Source organism: Sebastes umbrosus, chromosome 14 (assembly GCF_015220745.1).
Source record: "Sebastes umbrosus isolate fSebUmb1 chromosome 14, fSebUmb1.pri, whole genome shotgun sequence".
NCBI classification, from domain to species: Eukaryota; Metazoa; Chordata; class Actinopteri; order Perciformes; family Sebastidae; genus Sebastes; species Sebastes umbrosus.
This window is the reverse complement of record NC_051282.1, coordinates 17,326,404-17,352,857: the sequence shown is the minus strand read 5'-3', so window position 1 is coordinate 17,352,857 and position 26,454 is coordinate 17,326,404. Positions and strand designations below refer to the sequence as shown.

The 26,454-nt window shown below is 39.6% G+C and overlaps 1 protein-coding gene across 6 annotated transcripts; it reads left to right on the top strand.

Moving 5' to 3' along the window:
• The first annotated feature begins 4,224 nt into the window (after window positions 1-4,224).
• On the top strand, window positions 4,225-25,943 carry med25 (mediator complex subunit 25). 6 transcript variants are annotated; one of them, XM_037792483.1, is made up of 20 exons: window positions 4,225-4,380; window positions 8,364-8,513; window positions 8,616-8,661; window positions 8,768-8,892; window positions 9,024-9,122; window positions 9,495-9,615; window positions 9,788-9,944; window positions 11,760-11,899; window positions 12,048-12,123; window positions 12,456-12,709; window positions 15,018-15,119; window positions 18,000-18,082; window positions 18,175-18,232; window positions 18,321-18,428; window positions 19,031-19,207; window positions 22,454-22,564; window positions 22,762-22,833; window positions 23,800-23,970; window positions 24,091-24,211; window positions 25,612-25,943. In XM_037792483.1, exons 2-20 carry the CDS (start codon window positions 8,389-8,391, stop codon window positions 25,713-25,715), a joined length of 2,250 nt encoding a protein of 749 aa, XP_037648411.1. In that variant the 5' UTR covers window positions 4,225-4,380; window positions 8,364-8,388; the 3' UTR covers window positions 25,716-25,943. The 6 variants fall into 6 exon arrangements, with proteins under 6 accessions (XP_037648411.1, XP_037648410.1, XP_037648408.1 ...); XM_037792482.1 differs by having other exon boundaries at window positions 17,997-18,082; window positions 22,457-22,564; XM_037792480.1 differs by having other exon boundaries at window positions 17,997-18,082.
• The last annotated feature ends 511 nt before the right edge of the window (window positions 25,944-26,454 follow it).

The following is a 26,454-nucleotide window of genomic DNA, read 5'->3' as shown; positions in this document are numbered from 1 at the left end:
CCCAAATGGAAAAGCTGCTTGAGCCCACAGCTTGTTGCCCTCCCTAGAATTTGGGTTAAATTGATACGGAGCATTGTTTCTGTGGGAGGTTTTGAGTGTGATGAGCTCTGAAGCCCTTTGCTGAACACTGTGCTGAGCTGACTAGCTGGCAGTGCCACAGGGGACTAGATGCTATTGTTGGACCCACAGAAACAGTGCGCCGGTGTGTTACAACTACAGGTTAGCCGCTGGTGCATTGTGCTGATCTGACAGCAGGTTAGCATGCTGATTGCTGCTGTAGTAATTAGGCTCTGCTTCTGTTTTCAGCTCTGTGGTTTCGGAGGGGTTGGGCAAGTGCTGTGGGGAAGAGGTTACATGGTAGAATATGGACACGTAAACCAGCTAAACCTGACAACCAGGTTCAGTGTTTCAAGTATCAAATCACCAATATTTGATGTTCATTTAGATGTCATTAAGATCATGGTTGGAAGATATATTTTCTAAGCAACGAAATGACAGTGACTCCACCATTGTCCTTATATGTAACTTTACTCAGTATAACTATACATAGCCTACTATAGATATACCATCTCAAGGCCCTTTAAGTTACAATTTATAACCTCGTCCCTCTGATAAAGATTAGGCATCTACTGTACTTACTGTTAGATATTTGCTGACATCTTCTGGAGATCTGGGTCAACAGCACTTAGAAATCACCAGTGTTCTTGCAGAGAGCTCTGTTTCAAACATTAAAGGAGAGAAAACCTGGCTATATTTCCTTTTTTTCATTCATCTATAAAGTTTTGGGCCGAATATTAAAAGGCTGGAATAAGTACTCTAAAAAAACAACTTCATCAATTTCCAGGCAGTATTTTGATAAATACCTGTAAATCTCCGAAGACATATAAGTCAAGTGGCCTATACCTTCACATTTGAGTAGCTTCATGTCTTCATGTCTCTCAGTGCAAAATTCAGGGAATAATCAGGCAGAAACTTTTCATGGGAATTAACAGGAATTTATTGGAAATAAGGGGAATAAAATATAGGGGTTGTTTGCACAGGTTGTATTTACCATGTCATGTGCAAATAGAAACACACCTTTTACCATTTTGTAAACAGACATTTAATTTCCCAACTAAATCCATTAATTTGTCAAAAATGTTATATATGTGCCATATGGTGAGTTAGCAAGTTAACTAATGGGTAAAGGTGCTTTGAAAATTGGAGGCTGACAATGTGGGCTATGTGCAAATTTATAAAATAAATGTTTCATAATGAAGAATGCGTGGAAATAGATTAATCAAAACTCCTCAATTAGCATGCTCAATCAAGCTATATCTATCTGCAGGTTAACTGATATATCATGAGAAATATAAAATATATTCACTCCAGTACTATAATCAAAACTTACATGAAAGCATGTCTTCCTTTGGCTCACACAGTGCAGTATAATGTTGGCAGCAGTGTGGGCTTCACATGTGATGGGAGAATGCACTGTGCATGCAGAGGGTTCCTAATTAATGAGATGCTTGCATGTGATGGAAGAGTGTGCTGCTGAATGCAGTGCATGGTTACAATTTAATTAACTGGGCATAGGGTACTTTTAACCAAAACATGCCATATTGTTTTTTATGTGTATTTCCATGCCAAATGAGTTCACTATTTAAAGGTACAATTTATATATTGAAATTGTGCAAAAATGTCAAAATTCTGAGCTTAACTGCCCTTGGAAATTTTCCAACTCTTTGCAACACTTCATGGGTCTAAATTTTGCTTTCATCGAATCGACACATCTTGCATTATTTTCTCATGGCCTCTACCAAACTGTAACATACTCCAGGGAATTGATCGGGTTGATCCTTTGGGGCAGGTTTCAGACATCACCTCACTGTCTCAAGGTCAATATTCAGTGAGGGCTGTTGTCTAGTAAGTCTTGTAGCCGTATCATTCCTAATGCTGTCCACATAATGTCAGGAACGTGTTCATGTTTAGGTTTTAAATCTGTCCTCACCAGACTGAGCATCAGACCAGTCTTGGCTCCACGGTTAAATCATGATCTTGAGCTGATCTATAGAGCAAAACTGATGATCATGTCTCTGTCATTGTAATCTTAAAAGTCAGTGGTTAATTGTGTAATGCTAGTTCTTTGCGAGTCACGATTTTAAAAGTCTTGTGTAGATTCTCACACTTAAAAAAGGTCCCTGGCTCTGTCTACCTCAGGATGGCCTTTAGATGGATCTGACGCAGATGCGATAACAGATGACCTTTCTCATGACTAATGCCACTGGTGGAGCACTTTCAAAGAGTGAGGTTAAAAGGTTTATACCAAGATAACATCCAGTGATGACCTCATACCTCCAAGCTTCATTTACTCTCAATGTGAGCATCTATTAGATGCCTTTGTTTTATAGTGAGCACCAGCAGCTTGCACCATAGGAGTGCAGCCACAGAAATGGAATAATTGAATTCACTGGATGCACAAGAATAAATAGAAAGCTACCAGTTTAGCTAAAAGAATATTAGGCAACCGTCATCTCACAGTAGGGCTGCACATTCATTTGTAATTCAATGAATTAGTTTTCTAACATAATTGTTGAAAGATATTGTGAAGCAAAAAAGTTCGAACAACTCTTATCTTTGGCAGACTTCACACTGCTAATGGTGTCTTTACAGGTCTCTCTAAAAAGTCAATCAGACAAGTCGATCAGACAAGTCGATCAGATAACAAGTCCATTCACATCACTGTGCTCAGATCTCTGTGCTGGCTTCCTGTGTGCCAAAGAATTGATTTACAATACTACTGTTTGATGATAAAGCAGTGAATGGTTGATACATTTCAAACTGGCTGCAATGTTATGAACTGTCCAGACCTCTTGAGGCCTGCATTCCCAAAGTTCATGGTAATTAGGTGATAATTAGCAAGTAACCTATTTGAAATTTCTTTGGAATTACTGCCAAATTACCCCAATATTTAACTAAAAATTGATCGAAAATTACTTTATTATAAACATTATTTAACTATTATATGATAAAATAGCATATAATGGTTAAAATAGGGCCCTAATAGAAGACACTTCTGATCAGGCAAGAATCTCACCATTGTGTGACTTATTGTCTACACAAATGTAACCTGGTAGCTAATGTAATGATTCAGGGAGTTTTTAAAGAAATTTGAAAGAAGTTATTTGCTTATTATCATCTGTTTACCAGCAGACATGGAAATAAGCATTTCTATTAACTTTGTATTCTTTTCTTGGAAAAGTATTAAATAAATTACCAGCTATTTGGAAATAGCGGAATATAATTATTAAATAAAGTCATTTTCGATAAGTTTTGAGGTAAATATTGGGGTAATTTGGCAGTAATTCAAATGCAATTTCAAATAGGTCACTTACTAATTATCACCTAATTACCCTGAAAGTTGCGGAATTGTAAAATGAAGTGTTACCAATCTTTTCTGTGTGCAACTGCCTTTATTTGGGGCTGTGATTTATATCTTTATATTAAATTTAAATATTAGTATTCAATTTCATTCAGTTTTAGCACATTTTTATCTTCTGTTTTGTCTTATTCTTTTAAAATCATATTTTACCATTTTCCATCGTATTTTGTGTATATCTAGTGTTCATGTGATGTCTTTTTTTATATCTCATGTAAAGCACTGTGAATTAACAGGTGCAAATGAACTTACCTAGATAATAACGCACACAGTGCACTTTCATAGACTAAGCTACTGGAGTTACCCTGCACTATACTCATTTTTAACAGTCTCTTCTGCACTATATTAATTTTTTTAATAGTCTTGTATCCCAGCTGTTACCCTGCACTATATTCAGTTTTAACAGTTTTCTTCATCTCCTTGTATTTTTATATCTGGTATATTTTTTTGTACTTTACACTTCTAACTTTTTCACTGCCTTTTTACTAACATGTTTTGCACTATGGAACTGTGATGCTGGAAACTTGAATTTCCCTCGGGATCAATAAAGTTACTATCTATCTATCTATCTATCTATCAATCTATCTATCTATCTACCTCAGCCTACTTGCAACATTATAATAAATTGGTGACATGAACAAACATGAACAAACATTTTTTTTTTAATGTTTGGATGCTCTGTCTGGACCAATATATAAAATAATAACTGCAATGTTTTTACCTGTAGGAGGCAGCACTCAGAGCCACAGAGAGTTTCCTACTGCACAAAAAGGAAAAGGCGAAGAAGAATGTTCGTGACGTCACATTGTGTGTGTGGGCGGGGCTGTTTATACGTCACTTCCGTCAAAATACAACAAATGGGTTATGTTAGCATGCTGTGAGTTCATTTCAAACTCATTTAACGTCATATTTGTGTTTATCTGAGCGATCTCACGATTCTACTGGCTGCCGTGAACCACCAGGTCAGTCCACATCACACTTTCTAGCTAGATAGCAGCTAGTTGAGGCTATTTTAACAAGATTAAATCGCTCACTGACGTTTATCTGGAGCGTTTAGCTAGCACTGACTCTATGCAGTTCAGCTGTTGTTGTTATGGTGATATCATTATGTCATTGTGTACTATTAAACATTATCCATGTAATCTCCCTTTTACTCAGGCTAGTAAACTCTGTTTCTTCTTTTAAATAATGCCTCAAAACCTACCTTTACAGGAAGGCCTTTTTTTTATAGCAATCCCTTGTTTTAAATTTCATTATTGTTGACTTTTTGTACAAAAGTCTTAAATTCAACATTTTATTTTGGCCTATGTTTTTATTTTTTTATTCTGTATTAATTTTATCTAGATTTTTGCACTATTTTAACTTATGTAAACAACTTTGTAACTATGTTTGGAAAGGTGCTAAACAAATAAAGTTTATTATTATTTAAATTATTATTATTATTATATGCAACCTCTTGTCTGAACAACTGTAGCCTTGAGTGAACCCCCAAAGGGGATGTTGAAACTCGGGTCACATAGAGAGGAAATATCTGCCACTACTATGTTTTAACTAGAAGTGCTGCAGTTGAGCAACCCAGTAAACAGGATGAGACTGTAGAAACGAAAGTGGAAGCAAACACCCAACAGGAGGAGGCTATATCAAGGTTCAATTTTCTTTATTTGTCATTATGTCAATTCCAGCAAATCAGCAGTCAATTGTGGAAGTAATCCCTTGTTAACTATATAAAAATGTGATAAACAATGATAAAAGTATTAATCCTATAACACTGTTTTTACTACTGAAACAGCATATAATCATGGTGGTGCTGTATTGACCCCAGTGCTGTAACTCACAGCTCTAGTGATGACATGTAAATTCCAAGCAACCTCGCAGCTGCAGGGGGCCCAAAACAGGGAATCTGGCAGAGGAGGTACCAAGGTCATATGTATGGCAGAGGGTATATGCTGATTAGTAAGACAGAGACCAGTAGAATTGAGGAATACTACGATTTATGATGACAGGAAAAGAGGGGTGAGTTCTTTGTTCCAAGTATATAAGGTTATGATGTAAAGAACGCGGGCAGTTGCGTCTGGACAGATGTGTCCGGACCTTCTCGGGTTTTGGTTGTGTTTGTGTCTGTTGATATTAAACACGATGAAAACTCTGCTTCTTGCAAAATACTTGTACAGCATCATGTGATTCATTTGAGTAACCTGTGTTGACTTTCTGACACCATTAAAATTGAACATTGAAGAACATTGAGCTGGAATCTCTGCCGTTCCTGGCCCAAGGCTTGAGATTTCCAGACTCAACACAATGGAAATCTTTGGTTCCTTCAACAATGCTCATAAAATATGTATATATAAAGAATATTAAAAGGCTGGAATAAGTGCTGTAAAAAACCAACCTCATCAATTTCCAGGCAGTATATGGACAAATACCTGTCAATCTCCGAAGACATATAAGTCAAGTGGCCTACCTTCACATTTGAGTAGCTTCATGTCTTCATGTAACTCAGGAGTAGGGTTGCAATTTTCTTTATTTGTCATTATGTGAATTCCAGCAAAGCAAAGTCATTGTCAATGGAAACCTTTGGTCTCAGGTTCCTTCATTAATGCTCATACAATATGTATATATATATAAATGGGGAAATCACACAAGTAAATGTAAAAGCAAAATGATTAATCTAAGGCATAAAATAGTGCAGTTGAAATAAATATAAACAGAAGTAAATATAAAATAGTAATGTAAATGTAATTTGTAATTTTGTGGAAGACAATATTTCAGATGGGAGTGTAAACAGGATGTAGTATGCATACGCATGATGAGAAGTATTATATGTACACAGAGGTGTAACAGGAATGTAGTAATTAATAGAGAGAATTATTATTAAGATTGAACTTTATTTACATGTGTGATGCTTTTTGTATGTATAACGTTAACTAAAGAAGAAAATAAAAAGTTCTGGAAGGAACAAAAGCAGTTGTTTCTTTCTCTATATTCCAGAGAGAAAGGTCCCTGCTAATTTAGTTGCAGGTTTTCCATGCAATCTGTAGTAATGAACATCGGGAAGCTTGGATGCTTGTAAAGTACTGCTGCTCATTTCTCCCTGTTGATGTGTTACTTTGCACTGGAGTTAAGAACTTAAATTCAGGAAATAAATGTAGTCCCTAGTTCTTCTGGTTGAAACCCAGACAAGGTCCCTGCAGTGGAAACGCCCTATTAATAGTTTTTCTGCTATATCATGGAGGCCTCTCACTGATCCAACTTTTTCAGTCCTGATACCGATAGTGATACCTGGGCTTCAGGTATCAGCTGATAACAACTACCGATCAGATACCAATTAATTAATAATCTGTATGCCTCAATGTCTGGAAGTGACTGGGATCAATCTTTTATGTGTAAGATAACATCAGGCCTGACTTCAATATCGCTTTCTTAACTTTTTAAAACAAAATGTTAAAAATAAATACATAGATATACATTTATTGAGTTTTATATTTTATTATTAAAATAATAAATCGTACACCAACTTGGTTAAAAAAACTTCAAAATTAAAAGGAATTATAATTCAATTGTAAACTTTTTTTAATATAGCAACACATTGGTCAAAATTAAACAGGAATTACATTTCCAGTCTATAATGTATATAGTATATAAACATAGAATTGAATTCAATATATCGTCCCCATTGTCACAGATAAACGATCCTGCTGTTTGAGTCAGTATTGGTCCGATATCTGATCCATTATCGGTATTGGTGCATCCCTATTTATGAGAAGTTCTAAATATATACAGAGGTGTAGACAGGAGTGTAGAGGTGCAACAGTTTGTAAAACGGTACTGGATGTAAAGTATGTAAAGGTAAATAAAGGTAAAGTGACAAGTGATGAGCTCATGGAGCTCAAGAGTTCAGCAGTGTTTATGGGCTGCGGGATGAAGCTGTCCCTGAGCCTGGTTGTGTGGGACCGGATGCTGCGGTACCATCTGCCAGACGGAAGCAGGCAGAACAGTGTGTGGCTGGGGTGGTTGGGGTCTGTAATAATCCTGTTGGCCTTCTTCTTACACCGCTGGGTGTAGAGGTCCACCTATTTGCATATGTGGGAATGTTCAACTGAAAAGAACTGTATGAGAAGGGAAACCCAGTGAGTACTTTTCAGTTGCTCTGCAGACTGACTCGGCTTTTATTACTTGATCATAAAAGTATATTAGATTGGAAGATTCCTGCCTTTTTGTCTTATTGTTTTTACTTCTCTGTCCATTGGCCACCACATTGTTGTGCAGAATATAATTATTGCACTAGAATAAACGTAATTATTGCATAAGATCCAGTAGGCTTGCCCTCGAAAGGACAGTCATCCTATTGCACCTGAGGGATCATTTAATGCTTGCTGGAGTTAAGTGTGCTTATGGCCCAGGGAAGCCCACTTAACTCTGTGCACGTGCAATATGATGACTTTTTGAGGGCAAATCTTACCTTTATAAGTGGTTTATTCTTGCTGTCACCCACCGGTGTAATGTGTCAATATTGCAGGAATAAGAGAGCATCGAATTATTAAGATTGAACTTTATTTACATGTGTGATGCTTTTTGTATGTATAATGTTAACTAAAGAAGAAAGTAAAAAGTTCTGGAAAAAAACAAAAGCAGTTGTTTCTTTCTCTATATTCCAGAGAGAAAAGTCCCTACTAATTTAGTTGCAGATTTTTTATGCAATCTGTAGTAATGAGTATTGGGAAGCTTGGATGCTTGTAAAGTAGTGCTGCTCATCTCTCCCTGTTGATGTGTTACTTTGCACTGGAGTTAAGAACTTAAATTCAGGAAATAAATGTAGTCCCTAGTTCTTCTGGTTGAAACCCAGAAAGGCCCCTGCAGTGGAAACGCCCTAATAATAGTTTTTCTGCTTTTCCATGGAGGCCTCTCATTTATAGAAATGTAAAATCTGTCCCCTCTTCTTGTCCAGATCCACGGTGGCAGGTGCAGCACTCATGGAACCGTCCACTAAGCCTGGGACCAACCAGGTGGCCGATGTGGTGTTTGTCATCGAAGGGACGGCAAACCTCGGACCTTACTTTGAATCTCTAAGGAAAAATTATATACTGCCAGCTATTGAGTAAGAACAATAAGACACTCCTCCTTTGCTAAGATATTCCTTTATTATTCATACTGTCATGTCTAAATGCATATGTTCTATTTTTGATTTTATTTACAATAGATTTTTCAATGGAGGGCCCCCAGCAGAAACAGATTTTGGTGGAGATGTGAGTGTTTCCCCCTTTTTTAAATGAGAAAAGCATTTTTTTTTTTAGAAAAGCATGTGTTAATATTGCTAATATAAATATTCCTGTCTTTCTTATGTCCTTCTAGTATGGAGGGACACAGTACGGCCTTGTGGTGTTCAACACAGTGGACTGTGCTCCTGAGTCATATGTCCAGTGTCACGCACCAACAAGCTCTGCCTTTGAGTTTGTCTCGTGGATCGACAGCATCCAGTAACTTGTTAAACATGATTTACTTGATTATTACACAGTTGATATTCTTGTGGTTAAACGTTGCTTTATTTTATCACAACAGAGATAAATGATTTTGCAAATGTTAAATATTACCCTGTTTTTCCACACAGGTTCATGGGAGGTGGAGCAGAAAGTTGTAGTCTAATTGCTGAGGGACTCTCTGTGGCCTTGCAGCTCTTTGATGACTTTAAGAAGATGAGGGAGCAAATGTAAGGCAGTCGTTTTGTTTCGCACTGCTAACTAATTCCCTGAACATTTTCAAAGTACAATCACTGCCCACCAATGGAGGGATCATTACTAAGCAATTGCTCCCTTAAAAGTATTTAACACTTAGTCTACTACAGCTTGGAAGTGTATCCTGTTTGGTCATTATAAAGTAATGAAATCTGTGTGAGCAATCAAGGTAACAGAACCTTGTTCATGGACAAAATTGTTGACCTGTGACTTTTAAATTCTTACATTAAATTCAACCTTTTTTTGAAAATCCACAATAAGTTAGCAACTCAATCGGTAATTTATTCTCAGATGGGTTCTAGTAGTGATGAAAATGTTTTTGCTTTCTCTTTTTCTACCTTTGCCAGAGGTCAAACCCACAAAGTGTGTGTGCTGCTATGTAACTCTCCTCCATACCTGCTTCCTGCTGTGGAGAGTGTCAGCTACACCGGCTGCACAGCAGACAACTTGGTCAAAATCATCAGAGATGTGAGTTATCACTTATATTGTCTCCATTAGGTGCTAAGTTGGGTATGACACATATAATTGTGTCATTATTTGAGGTAGTACTGTATCAGTGATATTTGTATTTGATTTACTTTATTTGATTAGGTAAAAAGCAAAATGAACATTACATGTATTTCATTTTCATGTTTTGTAGAGAGGAATTCACTTCTCTGTGGTGGCTCCTCGGAAACTGCCCGCTCTACGGTCTTTGTTTGAGCGGGCGTCTCCAGTAGGAGGTGCAGTTGAACCCCACCCAGACTACAGTCAGGACCCCTTCCACATGGTTCTAGTAAGAGGCGTCTCGCTTCCAGGTGAGAAACATCATTCATTTGTTTGTGTGAGGGCCACTGCGCTCAGATCAGTTTGTCCAAATCAATTTAGATATTATAGTAATATACAGAGGCCTTGATTGTTGCCTTGTTGCACTAGACTGATGTGAAATCACTTAATCATTAAGTTGTTGGAGAAGGGGACCTGACAGGAGTTGGTTCTAAATGACTACCGTGTCCTCAAATGACTGTCCAAAAGGACAAGCACATCTTCCACATGCCATAAACTAATGTTAGGGCATACCGACACATGACCTAAGGATACTTGTACCATCATAAATGTCTGTGTCTGTGTACAAAACGTGATGTCTGACCATTCACACTCAGACTGTTCTGCAGATTGTCTCGGCTTTATTCCGTGTCAATAAAGTCCATCAGATCCACGAGATCGGTTTCATAGAAGTTTGTTTCTCTTATGTGTTTTTCGTAATTCCACCACAATATTTTCTGAAAGAAATAGAATTGCATTAGACTGTGAAGATATGTTTAACAATACTTATAGTATGTACTATCGTGAAACCCCACAGATGGCAAAAGATATCTGTCTCACAACCCAGAATTTAAGCACTAAAATAACAGTCACTCATATATGCATTACCCAATCTTTACTAACATCTATCAAAACGCCCCTGATAAAAGAAATTGTACTGCTACTTGCTAAGCATTAAACACCAGACGAAGTTAGCGGCTGGCTGGTGCAGGTGGTTAGGTGTAGCCGGTTATGATTCTAGATGGCTGCAGTAAATGCAAATTCAAAAACGTATTATGATGTCAAAAGTTTGACATCATGTCCAAAGCACAACAGATGTCGCCCGATTGGGAACATGTTGTGGGAGAGATAGAGGTAAAGTTACTGACACTGACAGCATCGGAGTTGAATGACTTATGCGCAGCTCTCGGTCTAACTGTGGATAAGAGTGACAAAGACTTTCCTCGTAAGCTGAGGAGGCATATTCTCCAGTATCTGGAAGGGGAAGATGTTATTTCACGAGAGGACGAAGGAATGTCTGTATTACTGCACTTAAATGACAAAATTGACGACCTAAAAGAGGAATATGGCGATAGTGATGAGACCCAGCCTCAACAAGTAGTGCAAGAATACCGCCCCGTGGACGAAAATGGTATTGCACCCACTAACTCAGATGAACAAAGAAAGTGTTTCTACCCCCCAATGCAAAGGAAGAAGCCTCTGTTGCTAGTCAAAATGTTGCTTATGTCCATCCACTGTACAGAAGGGAATTAAAAATAATTGGACAAATTGGAGAACCAAATCAAAAGGATAAATTAGCATACACCAGTTTGGAAAGACAAATTCAAAGGATTGAAAAAAGGATATGACGAGGGAGAAGTTGTCGATGTCTCTTTAAGGGTGCAACACTGGCATTAATGTTGTGTGTTATCTCCTTCCACGCATCTTTTTATCTTTTTTTGTCTGTGCTTTTCAGTGTGGTGCTAAATTGCCCTTTTTATAATTTGTTTTCTCTGAGACACCTCCTCTACCAGCAGCAGACTTTCCATATGGTTGCAAGATACTAGTTGCTAATTTCACATGTGTTAACTGCAGCAGGAGGTGATGTGATTGGTCATGTGAAGTCATTCTTTAGTTGGCGGTAGCTTCAGCAGTCATAAATAAAGATTTGAGCTACCTTTCTGTGAGTAGGCATGGATTCCTTGGTAAATATGTCTTATCCGTCACGTTTAGTGAAGCACCATTTTACTCTTACATTGGAAGCCTCCTTAAGTTTACATCTCAGGACTGTGTAAAACTGTTAAGCTCATCCCACTGTCTGTCTCCAGTGTCTGTTTCCTCAGGTGGAGGACCTGGGCCGCTCAAACCTGTCCTCCCTCCTCAGGCGCTGCCTGTTAGTCAGCCTCTTCCGCCTCTTGGTGGAGCTTCACAGCCCCCTCCACCCATGAACACAACCCACCCTTATCAGGTAATGGGCAAGCGGCCACGCAGCGTAAGGCTGCCTGGAGACTAATTCCTGCCGCCTGCTTTTGGCTCCGTTTCAGACAGTGGTGTTTATGCTCCTTCCCTAAAACGTTTTACCCAGCATTGTCTTCCTTTAATCTGCTTGCTGACAGAATCCGGCCCCCATGACTGCTGCTCAGGTGGCTGCACAGATGGCCGTGGAGGCAGCCAACAACCAGAAGAGTCGCTGTGAGTTACCAGTGGACTCTGTGGGCCTTTTGTGAACAATTTATGTTAGCCAAGCTTTTAGTTGCGTGGTTTCTGTCTGCATACTGTATGTGTGACTGTGTCTGCACTTGTCACTTTTTCTGGAAAACAATTTTCCAAAGATAGTATTGCTGTCCTTTTTTGGTATTTACTAGATGCTCTCACCAGGAGTGGACTATAATAACAGGATCTTTAGATTAGTAAAGATTAAAAGTAACCGGAAATAAAGGTCAGAATGGATTTTTTTTTTATGTGCCTTGTAGGATTTTAAACTTGGTATCTGTTCTGACTTTTGTTCGCTCTGCCTCCTCCAGTCCCGGGAATGGTCAATCAAGGTCCTTCGTTCCCCAGTCAGCCAACCATCCCATCAGTTGCTGGGGTGAAGCTCAATCCACCCAGCCTTATAACAGTCACTACATCAACACAGCCCTTGATGCAACAGCAACAAGTTGCTCCCAATCAGCCAGTCCCACCCCCAGTACAGCAACCCAACCAGCAGGCGCAGGCACCACCTCAGCAGCAACCCCCCGTGAATCAGCCCATAGGTCCTTCAGCACAGCCCATCATGGTAAGTTATGATAATCAAGACCAATAATACCCATATTATCAGTTTTATTGTTGTTTTTTAATGGAAGTTTTCCATTTTCTGTTTTCGTAGCTGAAAGTGTAACCATTATGTACTCGATGTGTAACCTGATAAGTAGACAGAGCCAGGCTAGCTGTTTCCCCCTGCTTCCAGTCTTTGTGCTAAGCTAAACTAACTGGCTGCTGGCTGTAGCTTCTCATTTAATGGAAACATACGAGAGTGATACCAGAGTGGTGTCTTCTCATCTAACGCTATTCCAGCTATTCCTTTAATAATACAGAACATAATATGTTTATATAAACACTGCAAGGAAGTGTGTTTCAATACACACGTAATATTCAGTTTCAGAATATCCGACATGCATGTTTAGCTATTGTAGAACTGTGGCATCTCTTTACTGCATTATAACCTTTTCAGAATTATACTAATTGTCTTAAGGGAGTGCTATAGTTACAGTTTAAAATCCCAACCAAGGCTTTGTTGCATCTCTGGCACTGTAAATTCAAATTAGATTACAGTTTATGCGCAGATTCAGCTTGTCTTAACCAAAATCTTTCCCTCCTGGTCCATCAAGTGACACCATATTGCATTTTCAAAATAATTGTTTTCTGTTTCACTTATTTATTGAGCCTGCATCATTTATCCCATCAACCAAGCTTTTGTCAGTGTAAAATGGGTGTCCTGAGTCCACCAACATGTTTAGATGAACTGCCTTGAGATCAAGACTAGACATACACAATTAAGTCAAGTCAATTTTATTTGTATAGCCCAATAATCACAAATCACAAATTTGCCTCAGGGGGCTTTACAATCTGTACAGGATACAACACCCTCTGTCCTTTACAGTACGACCCTCTCATCGGTTAAGGAAAAACGTAACCAAAAAAACATTTTAAGAGGGAAAAGAAATGGAAGAAACCCCAGGAAGAACTGAGGAGGGATCTCTTTTCCAGGATGGACAGACGTGCAATAGATGTTGTGTGTACAGACAGAGCAACAACATAATGAAAATACAACATACACAATCCATATGACAAAAATGGATGCATATAATGTGAACATATATGAAGAGATGGATCCAGGTGGATGTCAAGCAGCTTCCAGGCGTCCACAAACAGATAGAGCCAGAGCAACACGACCTCTGTGCAGAAATACCAGGTTTAAACAGGCTAAATAGACATGCAAAAATCAAATAGCTGCGCATCATTCTAATGCTGATTTAGAATTTCAATGTAAACGTTATGGAAGTTAACCCTGTATTAAATTGTAGTTCATAATGTTTTGTAGTGAGTTATGGTGCGTTCAAATGAAACTCGTGAGCTAACAATTTAGCAAACTAGCAAGTGGGTAGCATAATGCTGGAAATGCAAAGGCATAATGACAGAGGAAAAAGATGAGGCCGTTGGGAATATCAAACATTTTTTCAGACCTATTATAAAATTATGAAGAAAAACAATATACGACTAAAATTTACAATATATTAACTTATTATGCACCAAAAAAAAAATTAACTTCCATGGCCTCCTCCATTTCTGACAACGTCAACAAACACGTCACAAGTCGTGGACTCCGAGCTTTCAGAAACCTTTACACTTACGAGGTCGTAAATACCACGAGGGGGGGCGTTCATAGGGGCTCAACTCGTGAACACGGTAAACATGACCCCATTTGAAGGCACCATACATCATCGCCAACATTCTGTGGAGTTTAAATAACTCACAGCACTCAGCTGAAGACTTGATTTGGTATTCTCACCCCCCTTGTAAACACTATCAATGTTTAAATCAGATTAATATTTTCAAATGCTAAAGTTAGATATCAGAGAACCGAGACTTGAGTCTGTGATGCTGTACTGCCAGCAGCCTAGAGCTGAGTTTGCAGACTAACACACTGTCTGAAGTCTAATATCAAAATGAATTTTAAATGTAAGTACTACTATCAGATCAAAACCAGAAGATGTTCCCTTTTCCCTAGAAAATCATTGTGGGTATAGTCAGTGTTGTTTTTTTCCTCTGTTTTCCAGTTCATTCATTCATTCATTCATTCTTCTTAGTAGTACAATATACTTGTGAGTCTCATGTTGATAAAGATTAAATTGCCAAATCTAATATTTAATGATGTTCCAGTTGAATTATGTACAGAATTACATGCTTTATATTATTCACTTAATGGAAATCATCTATTAGGCTGTGTTTTTTCCTTTGAATCAACTTGTATTTCCAACTGGTAAAGGGATTAAATTGTACTAGTACACTACATGTAACCCTCTCCTGTTCTATTTTCTTGACAGCCTGGTGTATCTGGACCTCCAGGCAATACAAATCCAATTGTACAGCAACAAAGTGTGGCCAATAAGATTGTAGCATGGACGGGTGTTCTGGAGTGGCAAGAGGTAATACCTAGTAAAAGGTCTGATTTTGAATGGTTGGTGCCCTGAAAATAAAGCTGTAAAGTAAAGCAATATTAGAAACCTTTAAGAGAAAGTGTTGTTCAGATCAATCCCTGCAGTCGAATCACTTATAGTACTGACAACAGAATGTTAAGTGGTTAGTAGGATTAAAACTCAGCGTTCTGGCTGAGGTGAAAGCCATCCTAGTTCAGTGCTCCCACACTTTAGTCCTCCAGTTTAAGGGGACAGAAGTCAGTTAATGGAATAATTCAACATGATGGGAAATGTCTTGATTTGCTTTCTTGCCAAGAGTTAGATAGAAAGATTGATACCACTCTGTACGATAGATATGAAGCTATAGGCAGTAGCTTAGTTTAAGCTTTAGTCCAGAAGGACATCAAATCTGCATACCAGCGCCTCTAAAGTTCACACGTTATGAAGATGTTATATCTCTTTTTGTTTAATGTACAAAACCAACGTTTTTGAACGCTTTTAAAAAAAGTTGTTGTATGTTTTTTTTAAATTGTGATTTTTATGAGGGATTATGTGCAGGAGTTTTTCCTTGGCCAGGCACAGTAACTTCTCCTCTGGTTGCCTGGTAACCTCACAGTGACGACATGACTTCAGGAGCAAGATATAATGTTTTAATTAGTGAGCTTTAGAGGTGCTGATAGGTGGATTTTGTTACGCACGTATATGCTAAGCTAAGCTAACCGCCTGCTGTCTCCAACTTTATATTTACCTGACAGATATGAGAGTGCTTTTATTTATCTACTCATCTAACTCTGAGCAATAAAAAGAATCAGCGTATTTCCCAACATGTCGAACTGTTGTTTTAGTTAACTTTGATTGACCTGATGTGACATTTCAGCTTTAAACTGTTAGAACTGGAGTCGGGAGCCTCTGCCCTGCTAACATACTGTGATCATCACCACTGTCTAACATATCACTGTTGTGAGTCTTTATAAACCACCTGTCATTGATTATTGTACAGTATGATTAATTGCTCATTATTTTACCGTCCTACTACTATTGCTTTAGCTCAAGGTCAAATCGATTTAGTTTGCAGTTGCTGTGCTGAGCCAGGAAAATGGATGTTAATGGCTTTTATGCGACACTCATGAGGCCTTCAAGTGTTTGTGTTTGTGGACAGACTCGGATCAATCGCCTCTATTGACTATAGTCTCATCCTCCCCCTTGTGTTTGTCAAAATTATCTAAATCCGTTAAATGGACAGGAATAAAAGTGGGAAGCTCGGGAAACTCTAAATCTTGCCTGTGAGCATGTACAGCCACAAGCAACCCTGAGTGGACAGATTAGGAGCACGAAACATTGCTCTTAATCTGCTATTTCCTTCTCCAGTTCCCTCATTAGGCTTTCAGCTCTGTAAGTGATTCTGTTTTGGAGTAATCTGTAATGTTGAGGAGAATTACACTACAGACACTAAAACTCGTTTGAAGAAACGGCTGTTGATAAAAACTCTCACAAGGGATGCCAGCACACTTGGCTGGAGCTCGCTCCGAGTACAGTGTTATCAATATGGTTCGCTCTGTTTTGGCTGAATTTCAATCTGTTAATTCCGGAAAGCTTTTGTTGTCTAAAATGTGGGGTAACTTTCCAGAATGGTTTTGCTGACATTATTTTTTTAATCCGCCACTGATTTAAGGTAGATGTGTTTTATGATAGGATTGTTTTGTTACTGTTCACATCTCAGGCTCCCTTTCATTCTAGCAAGCCCTGGAAATAGATAACCCATTTGTCTGCAGAGAAAGGCCAGCACAATACATTTGTAATGGACAGCACAGGGACTACAGTAGGCCTGACTAATATGTGATTGATTGATCATTGATCCTGCATTGATGCCCTGAAGATGAAGCGTGCTGGCGGTTTTCCCAGTGGGATTGCAGCCATTGATGCGCTTAGAAAGTACTTCTTTTTTCTTTCATTCTTGACGTTTTACTAAGGAACAGGTTATCTGCAGGTCTTTAAAAGTCCATCCATTCGTCCGTTTTTTAATTGCTTGTCCTGATTGGGGTCACAGTGGCAAAAGGGTGATAAGGCAAGCCCCCACATGTCCTTTTCCTCAGCAATATTCTCCAACTGCTCCAAGGCCAGCTGGAACATGTAATCCCCCAGCATGCCCTGGGTCTTCCCTGCAGTTGTTCCTTCCCAGAGCATCTCCAGAAAGAGACACCACGGGTGTAATGGATATCAATGGATCACAACAGCAACCCATGCACCCCATATCATGCAGTGCCTCTGCAGTTAGAAGCTTTTGCCAGATTAAAAAACAAGCATGTAGGCTTTTAAAAGTTGCTTTGATTATGTAATATGTAGTACTTTTTTTACTAAACAAATGAAGAGACCGATTTATTGAGTTCCTTGTCTGTTTATTCGAGAGATGAGGCACCCAGTCTGCAGAGTGGGGAAAATCCTGACACTTCTTCATAATGCATAATCTGTTATACAATTTTGACAGTGTCTTATCTATTCTTTAGGCAGAGCAGGATATAATCCCTTAACCTTGAACAAAACAGAGACCCATTCATTCTATCTATTCTTAACACAAGACACAGGAAAACATGTTTTTGCAAGAGCTTGACCTTTTGCCTAGTTCCAGCAGTGTACCGGCTTAGTGAAGTCAATCAAAGGGCTGATCATATATAACTGATTTTACACTACATTACCTTGTTGAATTGAAAGTGTGGTGGTTCTGACTGCTTTGTTTATTATTGTGTTTGGTCGTAGGGTCAGTATTGTAAAGCTTACTTAACAGGTATCATGTGGGATTTGAAGTTGTTTGCCATGTGCTCCAGATGTTCTTTTGTCTAACTTTCCTCTTCTGTTTGTGTCACTCCTCACCCCCCCCCTTTCCTGCAGAAGCCTAAAGCCTCTTCTATGGATTCAACCACCAAACTCACACGATCTCTGCCATGTCAAGTGCATGTTAACCAAGGGGAAAATCTGTGAGTAGCCAATCAAACACTATGGACTTTATCTAAAGAGGTGTTTTTTTTTCGTGCACATAGTTTACCGCTGCCATTGTGTCTATAAACAGAAACACAGACCAGTGGCCACAGAAGCTCATCATGCAGCTGATTCCACAGCAACTACTGGTGAGACCATTTTTTAAATGTGTGAAAGTGTTGTGCTTCTTTATGAATGATGCATAACAAAGTCCTCTCTTGCCCGCTCCTTCTCTAGACGACCTTAGGTCACCTCTTCAGGAACTCCCGAATGGTTCAGTTTCTCTTCACCAACAAAGACATGGAGTCGCTGAAAGGCCTGTACCGCATTATGGCCAATGGCTTTGTAAGTTTTCAAGCACTCTATTTCCTGAGATTAAAACGTGTGTTCCCTCCATGTCCCCAATCATATCCATCATTCAGTACACCTCAATACATTTTCCATGAGTGCAACTGAGTGCAGGTCCCACCTCTGTCCAGTAGTTGGACTGAGCATGAAGCTGCGTTGCAGTGTTGTGTGAAAGACTCTAGAGGGGGTTCCAGGCCATACATTTAGTCACCTTCAAGCCTGATAGTATGATTTTAATTTTAAACATGCTTTTTCATCAGCTCAGACAAAAACCTTTAATTGTTTAGATTCAGTTCCAGAATAGGGGTTTTGTCAGTGTGGTGCATTGTTAATGAGGTAATACCATTGAGAAATAGCAGAGGCATTAATAGTATTCAATCCGGCTGGGGCTCTACCTCGTTGCCTGAATTTGATTTACGGCCCAGAAAGCACAGTATGAATTAAGTTAATACCATTTGCATTCAATTTATAAAACTGATATGTTTGATTGGGCAAAGAAGCTCTGGAGTAAGTTATGTCCCCCAAGCCCGAGCCCATCCCATAATTACAACAGGGTCCCATGTCAAGGTCTTAATCTGCCCTGTGACCCCTCCCTGCAGGCCGGCTGCGTCCACTTCCCCCACACCACCTCGCCCTGTGAAGTGCGGGTGCTGATGCTGCTCTACTCATCCAAGAAGAGAATATTCATGGGCCTCATCCCCAACGACCAGAGCGGCTTCGTCAACGGCATTCGGCAAGTCATCACCAACCACAAGCAGGTCCAGCAGCACAGAGCGGTGAGTGGTGATAGCCAGGAGGAGGGAGTGGGGCCGGTGGGAAGAGAGGAAGGTTTCAGTGTGGAGCGGGGAGACCAAAAGGAGGTGATAATGAGCAGGCATTATAGAGCAGCACTGGGGAATTGAGGTGCATTGTTTACGGCATTAAGGTGCATTGTTATTGACATTTCATTTAGCACGTCCAGTATCTTCACAGCAGCCACTAACGTCTCTCACTCTAGTAGAGGCTAATGGGGCTAGCATTAGCTAAATTCCTACTGCAACATTAGCTGGCTGTTGCTCTCCCACCTCATTATCTCTGCTTTAGTGAGGGAAATATAGGTGCAACACATACCGTGTGCACTCTTTATGTTGAATTGGTTGCATCCTGTGCATTATGTACTGTGATAGGTTATTGTTTATGGTAAATATACTGTGTTAACATGCATTAAGGTGTAAAAAACAAGTGATTTGATGAGCATTTTTCAAAATTTTTGGAAAAATAATCAGCAGATTCATCAATATTGAAAATAATGTTAATGTTAGTTGCAGCCTTTGTCTTGTTTTACATTACTAGTGCAGTGTAATGCCATCCCATTAGTTAAAAAATACATTCATGCGTCCTTGTGAGTTGATTACTTCATAAAAACACAATCATATCATAATCAAATCAAAATTCATAAAAAGCACACTAGTTGCTCCGCCATCTATGCTATAGTATGAAACGGTGGAAAGTTGTAGAGTCGGCATTGAACAAAGCCCAACACGGTTAGATATGCATTTTTAAACTTCAGGCTGCACAGATGTTAACATTACATGAGTCACGCTGTAGCAGACACCATGGAGTGGTGTGTGTGCCAATCTTCAGGGACGGGATCAGGAAATCTAGAGACAAGGGCCTCTCCTTCCAGCCTCGCTGCTAAAGGTAGACCACTTCTTGTCTCCGAGTTCATTACAGGTTACAAATGCTGCTGCCTTGTCCACATGACATGGAGATTTCACTTCCCCTCTCTGCTCATCTTCATCCCTGGAGACAGGGTGATTTAAAATGTGTCCTCTGGATTAGCTGTCTTTTCCATCACAGGGCTCCACTCCAGCTTATTGCATCCAGTGAGGAGGGATGCTGCGTAGCTCTGAAACAATGCAGCATCCAGTCACAGAGAAGCAGCAAGTCTCCCATTTAAAAATGAAGCTGGTTGTCTGGATTACATGAGTTAGATTACATTTTCTCTTCGCAGTGTGCTCTCATCAGCGGCGACGGCGCTTGTTTACTCACCCTTCTAATTTTATGTCTTCGCAGAAGCACATCAGCCCTACAGTATATGTAACTTGAAGCCGTGTGTGTGTGTGTGTGTGTGTGTGAGCATCAGGGCATTTAGAGAACGCACAAGACATGAAATTGTAATGAAGTTTTTTTTTTTTTTTGGCTCTTGTGTATCATCACATATTCAGTGCTGCATTGCTAATAGGGACGCGCTACAGCAATCTTAACGTAATTAAAATTTCCATTTGGACCAGTAGTTCAGGGTTCTCTGTGCAAAGAGCTGGAGTGGCATTCTTCAAGAACCAGTTTGTTCTCTTTTACAGCAAGACAAAATTGAATATTTCACCCCTGAAAAGTGATGCAGGCCCTAAATCGTGATCGGGGATTTTACAGGTTACTGGGTTAAAGACGGGAGATAAATCATTGACAGGAGAAGAGAGAAAGAGGCAGCTGGTTTGTTAATGTTCTCAAAAGACCTAAAGCTGTGTGTTGCGCTGTTATAGTTGGTCAGAAAACACACCGTGCATTAGCGCAGTCCCAGGGTGATTTGTTCAGATTCAGCAAGATGGATGAGTGAAGGTGTTTTTCTATCGTTTTTTTTTTTTTTCCTGAGTCTAGTTAATAATTTGTGTTTAGAGGAGGGATGAAACACCCTTCATTCCTCCTCGTCTCTCCCTCAGTGTAGCCAAGCCACCACAGCACAGCTAACTGCTGCCTGTCTCATATGTTGCCTTTTTAAGCAGTCTTCATATTGCGATTTTAAGTACAGGAGTGTGCAAATAAAATGTGAAATGGGGTCAGTGTACCTTTTTCGAGTTATATTTCTGAATAATCAGAAACTACCTAGCAGGTGTGTCTGCAGAATCTGCTGGCAGGTAAAGCAACAGGTTGCTTCTTTTCTTCCTCCTCGGCATTTAACTCCGGATGGATATTGTATATGACTTTTTTTTTCCTCTTTAGACTTTGCTAACAGTTTTAGTCATCAAGCTTCAGTTTGTTTTAAAACCGTGAAATCTGAAGCATCAAACAGTGCAGCAGGTGGTGCTTGAAGTTAAGTCTCCACCGGTGTATCATCACATCCATGTTTGTTTTTGCTTTCCATCTGCACACTCATGAACAAAGTGAATATTTGGTTTCAGCCCAACACTCTCAAGGTTGTTAACGCAGTAAACACCCATTACATGCGGAAAATATGTGGACTGAAAATACAGATTATGGATTGATCATAACAATACAAGAATATCCAAATATCAAATCAGAGGGTTGTAGTTTCAGATTTTTTAAAATTAATTTTTAAAGGATAGGTTTACACTTTTTCATGACCTGACATGGGACAAAATCCACAGCCCCCTTTCGTGCAAAGATTCAGAGAAAATGTGGTGCTGAAAAGACTTTAACCTCGGAAGATACCCTCTTGATTTGTCTAACTCGGACAGCTGAAGCCTCATCTTTGCTTCAGCTGAACCTCAAAATACATTTTTGCACAAAACGATGGCTGATGATTTTGTCCCCGTCGCTCACATTGAAATTGAAGGGATCTCTTTAAGGGCTAGTATGAGAAAGACCAATTACAGCGACCAGTAAAGCTTTTAATGTACTTATGGGCTTGTGACTATTTATGTATTGAATTCTTTATCCAAACACTCTCATTGAGATCAAAATCTCTTTTTCAAGCAAACATACATAGAACGTGCTTGTTTATGGACAGACCACACTGAGGATGATGCTCTCCTCTTCTTTGACGGTTGTGGTGCTCTGGAGCAAAGCGGTTAGCCACAGTCACCCTCAGTCTTTAACCTAAGCACAGGACAAGCAAGAGGAAACAACTATGCATTTGTACTGCAGGGCCTCTGTAAGGTGTTAATGAGTATAGAGGTGAAGCAGAGGTGAGAGAGAAGCGTGTGCATGCTGAGTCGATATATAAAGGTGATAAAATGTTCCGTACGACACCGTTGGAAAAAATCGACTTTCTGCTGTTTCACTTTCTCTCTGTTTCTACGCAGCAGTTGGGAGGAGCAGGTCCGATGCAGCCTGGTCAGGTCGCCCCCAACCAGAACTTCCTCAACAGGCCCCCTGGCCCCATTCCTGTCTCACACGGCAACGTCCAGCAGCAGGTAAATGAACCATCTCTGTGCTGGCATGTCTGCCTGGGGTTTCACACCAGTTTCCCTTTCACGCTGCCTGTTGTTGACACCTTTTACTGCCCTGGTGCCCGCTGATCTCTGCATGCCTTACTGGTAACCCTTTCCTCCACTGTTTTCTCACACTCTTCCTCCCCCTCCTCCTTCTCTCTGATCTGTCCTGTGTCCAGTCTGTGGTGGTGGGTATACCCCCTGTTAGTCAGGTCTCAATGATGGAGGAGCAGCAGAGGCAGAACAACATGGTGAGACCGCAGTAGCCTCTTAACATACAACCAACATGTGTTCAAGGTGTCCACGGGTACTTTCCTACTACTATTACTTTAAGGGCTTTTTTTAGATCATCTTTCAGTTATAGGTTTTTATCTTTTTCCACTGTGCAAATGATAAGTTTCCTTGAACTACATAGATTAGCACACGACAGATTTATCAGTACAATGTACATTTTCCAACACAATGTCCTTTATCTGTCCTTGTTTTATGTTGCCCATATAGATATAGTGTCAGTAAAAACCATAAATAAGAAGTAAGCTGCTTTTTTCTGCGTTTATTTTGAATGGTGTTAAACTCATTTTCAGTCTTTGTGGACATCCTGTCTTTTTTTAGGAATCCTGTGTTATACATGTAGAAAAACACAGACGCACTGTCAGACCCATTCCACTGCTCAGCATCAGGCTGGCGGACAGCTAACTTCCTATCAGCATGTGTCGACTACCCGTCCCTATTGAATGTTCCTCTTGTAGCATATCTCATTTATAACATGCATGCCTTCGTTTGTATATTTTATTGAATAGGAACTCTTGCATTGTGCATGAAGTGACGAGCACAAAACCAACAGCACAGATAGACCTGTTCCAAACATAATGGTTTACTTCCACCCTGTATAACTGTTCCTGTTTATACTCCAAGGCTGCATTGATGTCATCTAAAACATCTTAGACAATAGCTTCACTAATACCAGCCTTAAGGTGGTAAACACTCCTGTATTCCATATAAAACCAACAAAGAATTATTTTCAACATATGCAAGTCGACTTGTGACAATCACTTCTAAAAATGCCCTGACAGGACGTAACCACTTACTCAAATTTTTGACCAGTAACCAAAATCTACAGGAAATTTTAATCTTGGTATCTGTATGTTCTATTTTTCTGTTTTTTAGAAGTAGGTCATAATTGGTTTTCTTATACGACATCTTAAACTTTCCTTCAGATGACGATGAGAGCAGCCGGACCAGCCAACCAACAGCCGCCGGTCAGCGGCGCTCCACCCAATCAGGTCGCACAAAGCGGACAAGCGCAGCCCCAGGGTCCCATACTCCGCCTCTCAAACCCTGGAGCCAATCCACAGCTTCGTAGTCTTCTCCTCAGCCAACAGCAGCCAGTAAGAGTGCAACAAATGGCTGAGTGAATCAGCCTGTAGTAAATGTCTCATACAGTAACTTCTGGGAGTGTGAGATTGTGTAGAGGTTAACGTGGCTCTTCTGTCTCTGTGTCTTTGCAGCAGGGTGGAGTGTCTCACATGTCAGGCATGATGTCCCACCAGGGTTTAGGGCAGCAGTTGGTCCATCCGGCACCAGGAGGGGGGGCTCAAATGCAGGGCCAGTGGAGGCAACCCTTGGGAGGTCAGCAAGCACCCCCTACAGAGGTGGAAAGAGTTCAGAAACATGTGACTCAAGTTGACCAAACTTTTAGAATATAGGTCTGAAAATTCACTCTTTGAAGGGTGATGTCCAAAAGAATAAAAAAAAAATTCAAAAACTCATGTTGATAAAAATTGAGTTTCTTAGTCAGACATCCAAAGATAAATGTAGAAAGGCCTTAAAGAGCAATTTTAGTTCTTTTTATCCCATTTACTACCAATTCATGCCAATTTTACATACATACATTACATTTTTATTTTTTACACATTTTTACAAAACAATGTTTTTTTTTCTAATTTCACATGCAGCCATCTGTATCTAACAAAACTTGCAGACATGCTTGAGTTAGATATTCCATCCCAGTGTGCATGCTGCCCAAATTTCTTTATATATTACTTCATTTTTGTGCACATTGATTGAAAAAAATCACAAAACTTCTGGTGCATTTATATATTGATTTGAAGCTCCAACTTTGAAGATCTCCATTGTTAAAAGATCAATGTCCTTTTGGTGGCCAGACTATGATCCTGCAGCATGGTCCTGTGCGCTGAGGATGACTTACAGCCAGTGAGAGAGGCCCCTTGTCAGTCATTGGTTGCCATTTGTGTTTTGACAGGTGATTCACACTGCATTTCCTCAAAAGACAATTCAAATACTGTATTCTAAATCTTTTTCACCTCGCTCTTTGAACACAGACGCTTTGCAGTTCACCTCTGCCCCGACACTACCAGTGGTATCATTCGATTGTAATGCATGTTCATTTGTGTTTATGACGAGCAATATGTGTGAATAATTACTTCAAAGAAAGAAACAGCCATGTTCACACTATGCTCGTCTAGATTTGCTCTTCATTTGTTGCTCAGGTTTGATTTTCTGACAAAATAGAACAGGAATACATCATTGTTGACTTAGAAGTCCCGGGTGTCTAAGCTTTGAGGCAACACATTTATGCACGATGTAAACATTTCAAATCACTGTACGGTACACAACAGTAAAGTACCTTGGTGTTTACCTATGTCAATCAAATATCAAGTGCCTCTAAGTTGACCTCCCTAACAAAATGAATGGAAACAGATGGCTGCATGGGAGAAAAAAAACACGCTTGAAAATGTGTGGTATGATTTAGTAAATAGTGTGTAGTAATATAAATAATGTTTCCAGATATAGGGGCAAAGCATGACTTTAAACTGCAATTCAAATCCAGAATTCATGGTGCTTACTGTATGTTTAATTAAGGTTAACACCTAAAAGTACTCAAAACTATAAAACATTCTCTATGGAAAGTATCAATTCTGAAAAAAATAAAGAGAATCCATAATTTAAATCTTTAAATCTCTTCCTCTCTCTTCACCCCCTCCCAAACATCCCAAACTTGTGTGCAGGTCAGATGCTGATGTCTGGAGGTCAGAGAGGTGCTGTACCCCAGCCCGGGATGACCAGTGTCTCCAGTGTCATGGAGGACGAACTTCTCATGGACCTTATCTGAGCGTTGTGGAGTCAGAAACAGGATTTTTAGTTGAATCTCATCAGCCATTTGCCAGTTTGGACACATGCATCCGCTCTGTTGCTTTATTGCTACAAATGTTCAACATAATTAAGGAACAAATCATGAGTAGTTTCGGGGTTTTTTTCTACGGGACTGAGCAGCTGAAGTTAATTAGGGGCAGACAATGCAAGCATTAGTTTTTCATGTAAATGGTCAAACCGACAGCACGCTAATCCTTCATGCTACTCACCGGATGAAGCCAAACCAGTGGAAACAGTCAATTATGTTATGCTTCTGGACTCTACTTTTCTATACGTTTTTTTTTTTTTTTTTTTAGAATTTTATCATTGTAACCAAATAGTTATTTTTCCTTTTTAATTGAAATTTTTATCTTTTTTTGTTAGGTTTCTTTTTTATTATTATTATTATTGATAAAGATGTTTTATTAGGATAAAATAAAATGATGGAGTATTGAGCACTGAAGAAGTTGTCTTCATTGTGAAGAGGTTTTGCTGTTGCACTTGTGCTTGTGACGGCCAGCCAGAGTCTCCACCGTCCTGCCTCCCCCTGTGTGAATGCAGCTTGGACCCTTAAGGTGAGAGAGAGAGACTGAAATAGACTCAGTAATAGATAGTTCAGTGTCTTTTTCTGCCAAATAGTGTCACAGTGTTAATTTTAACTACTCCAATATGTCATGGAACCATAGAGAGTCCCCTCGTGCCAAGTAGTCCTACCAGAT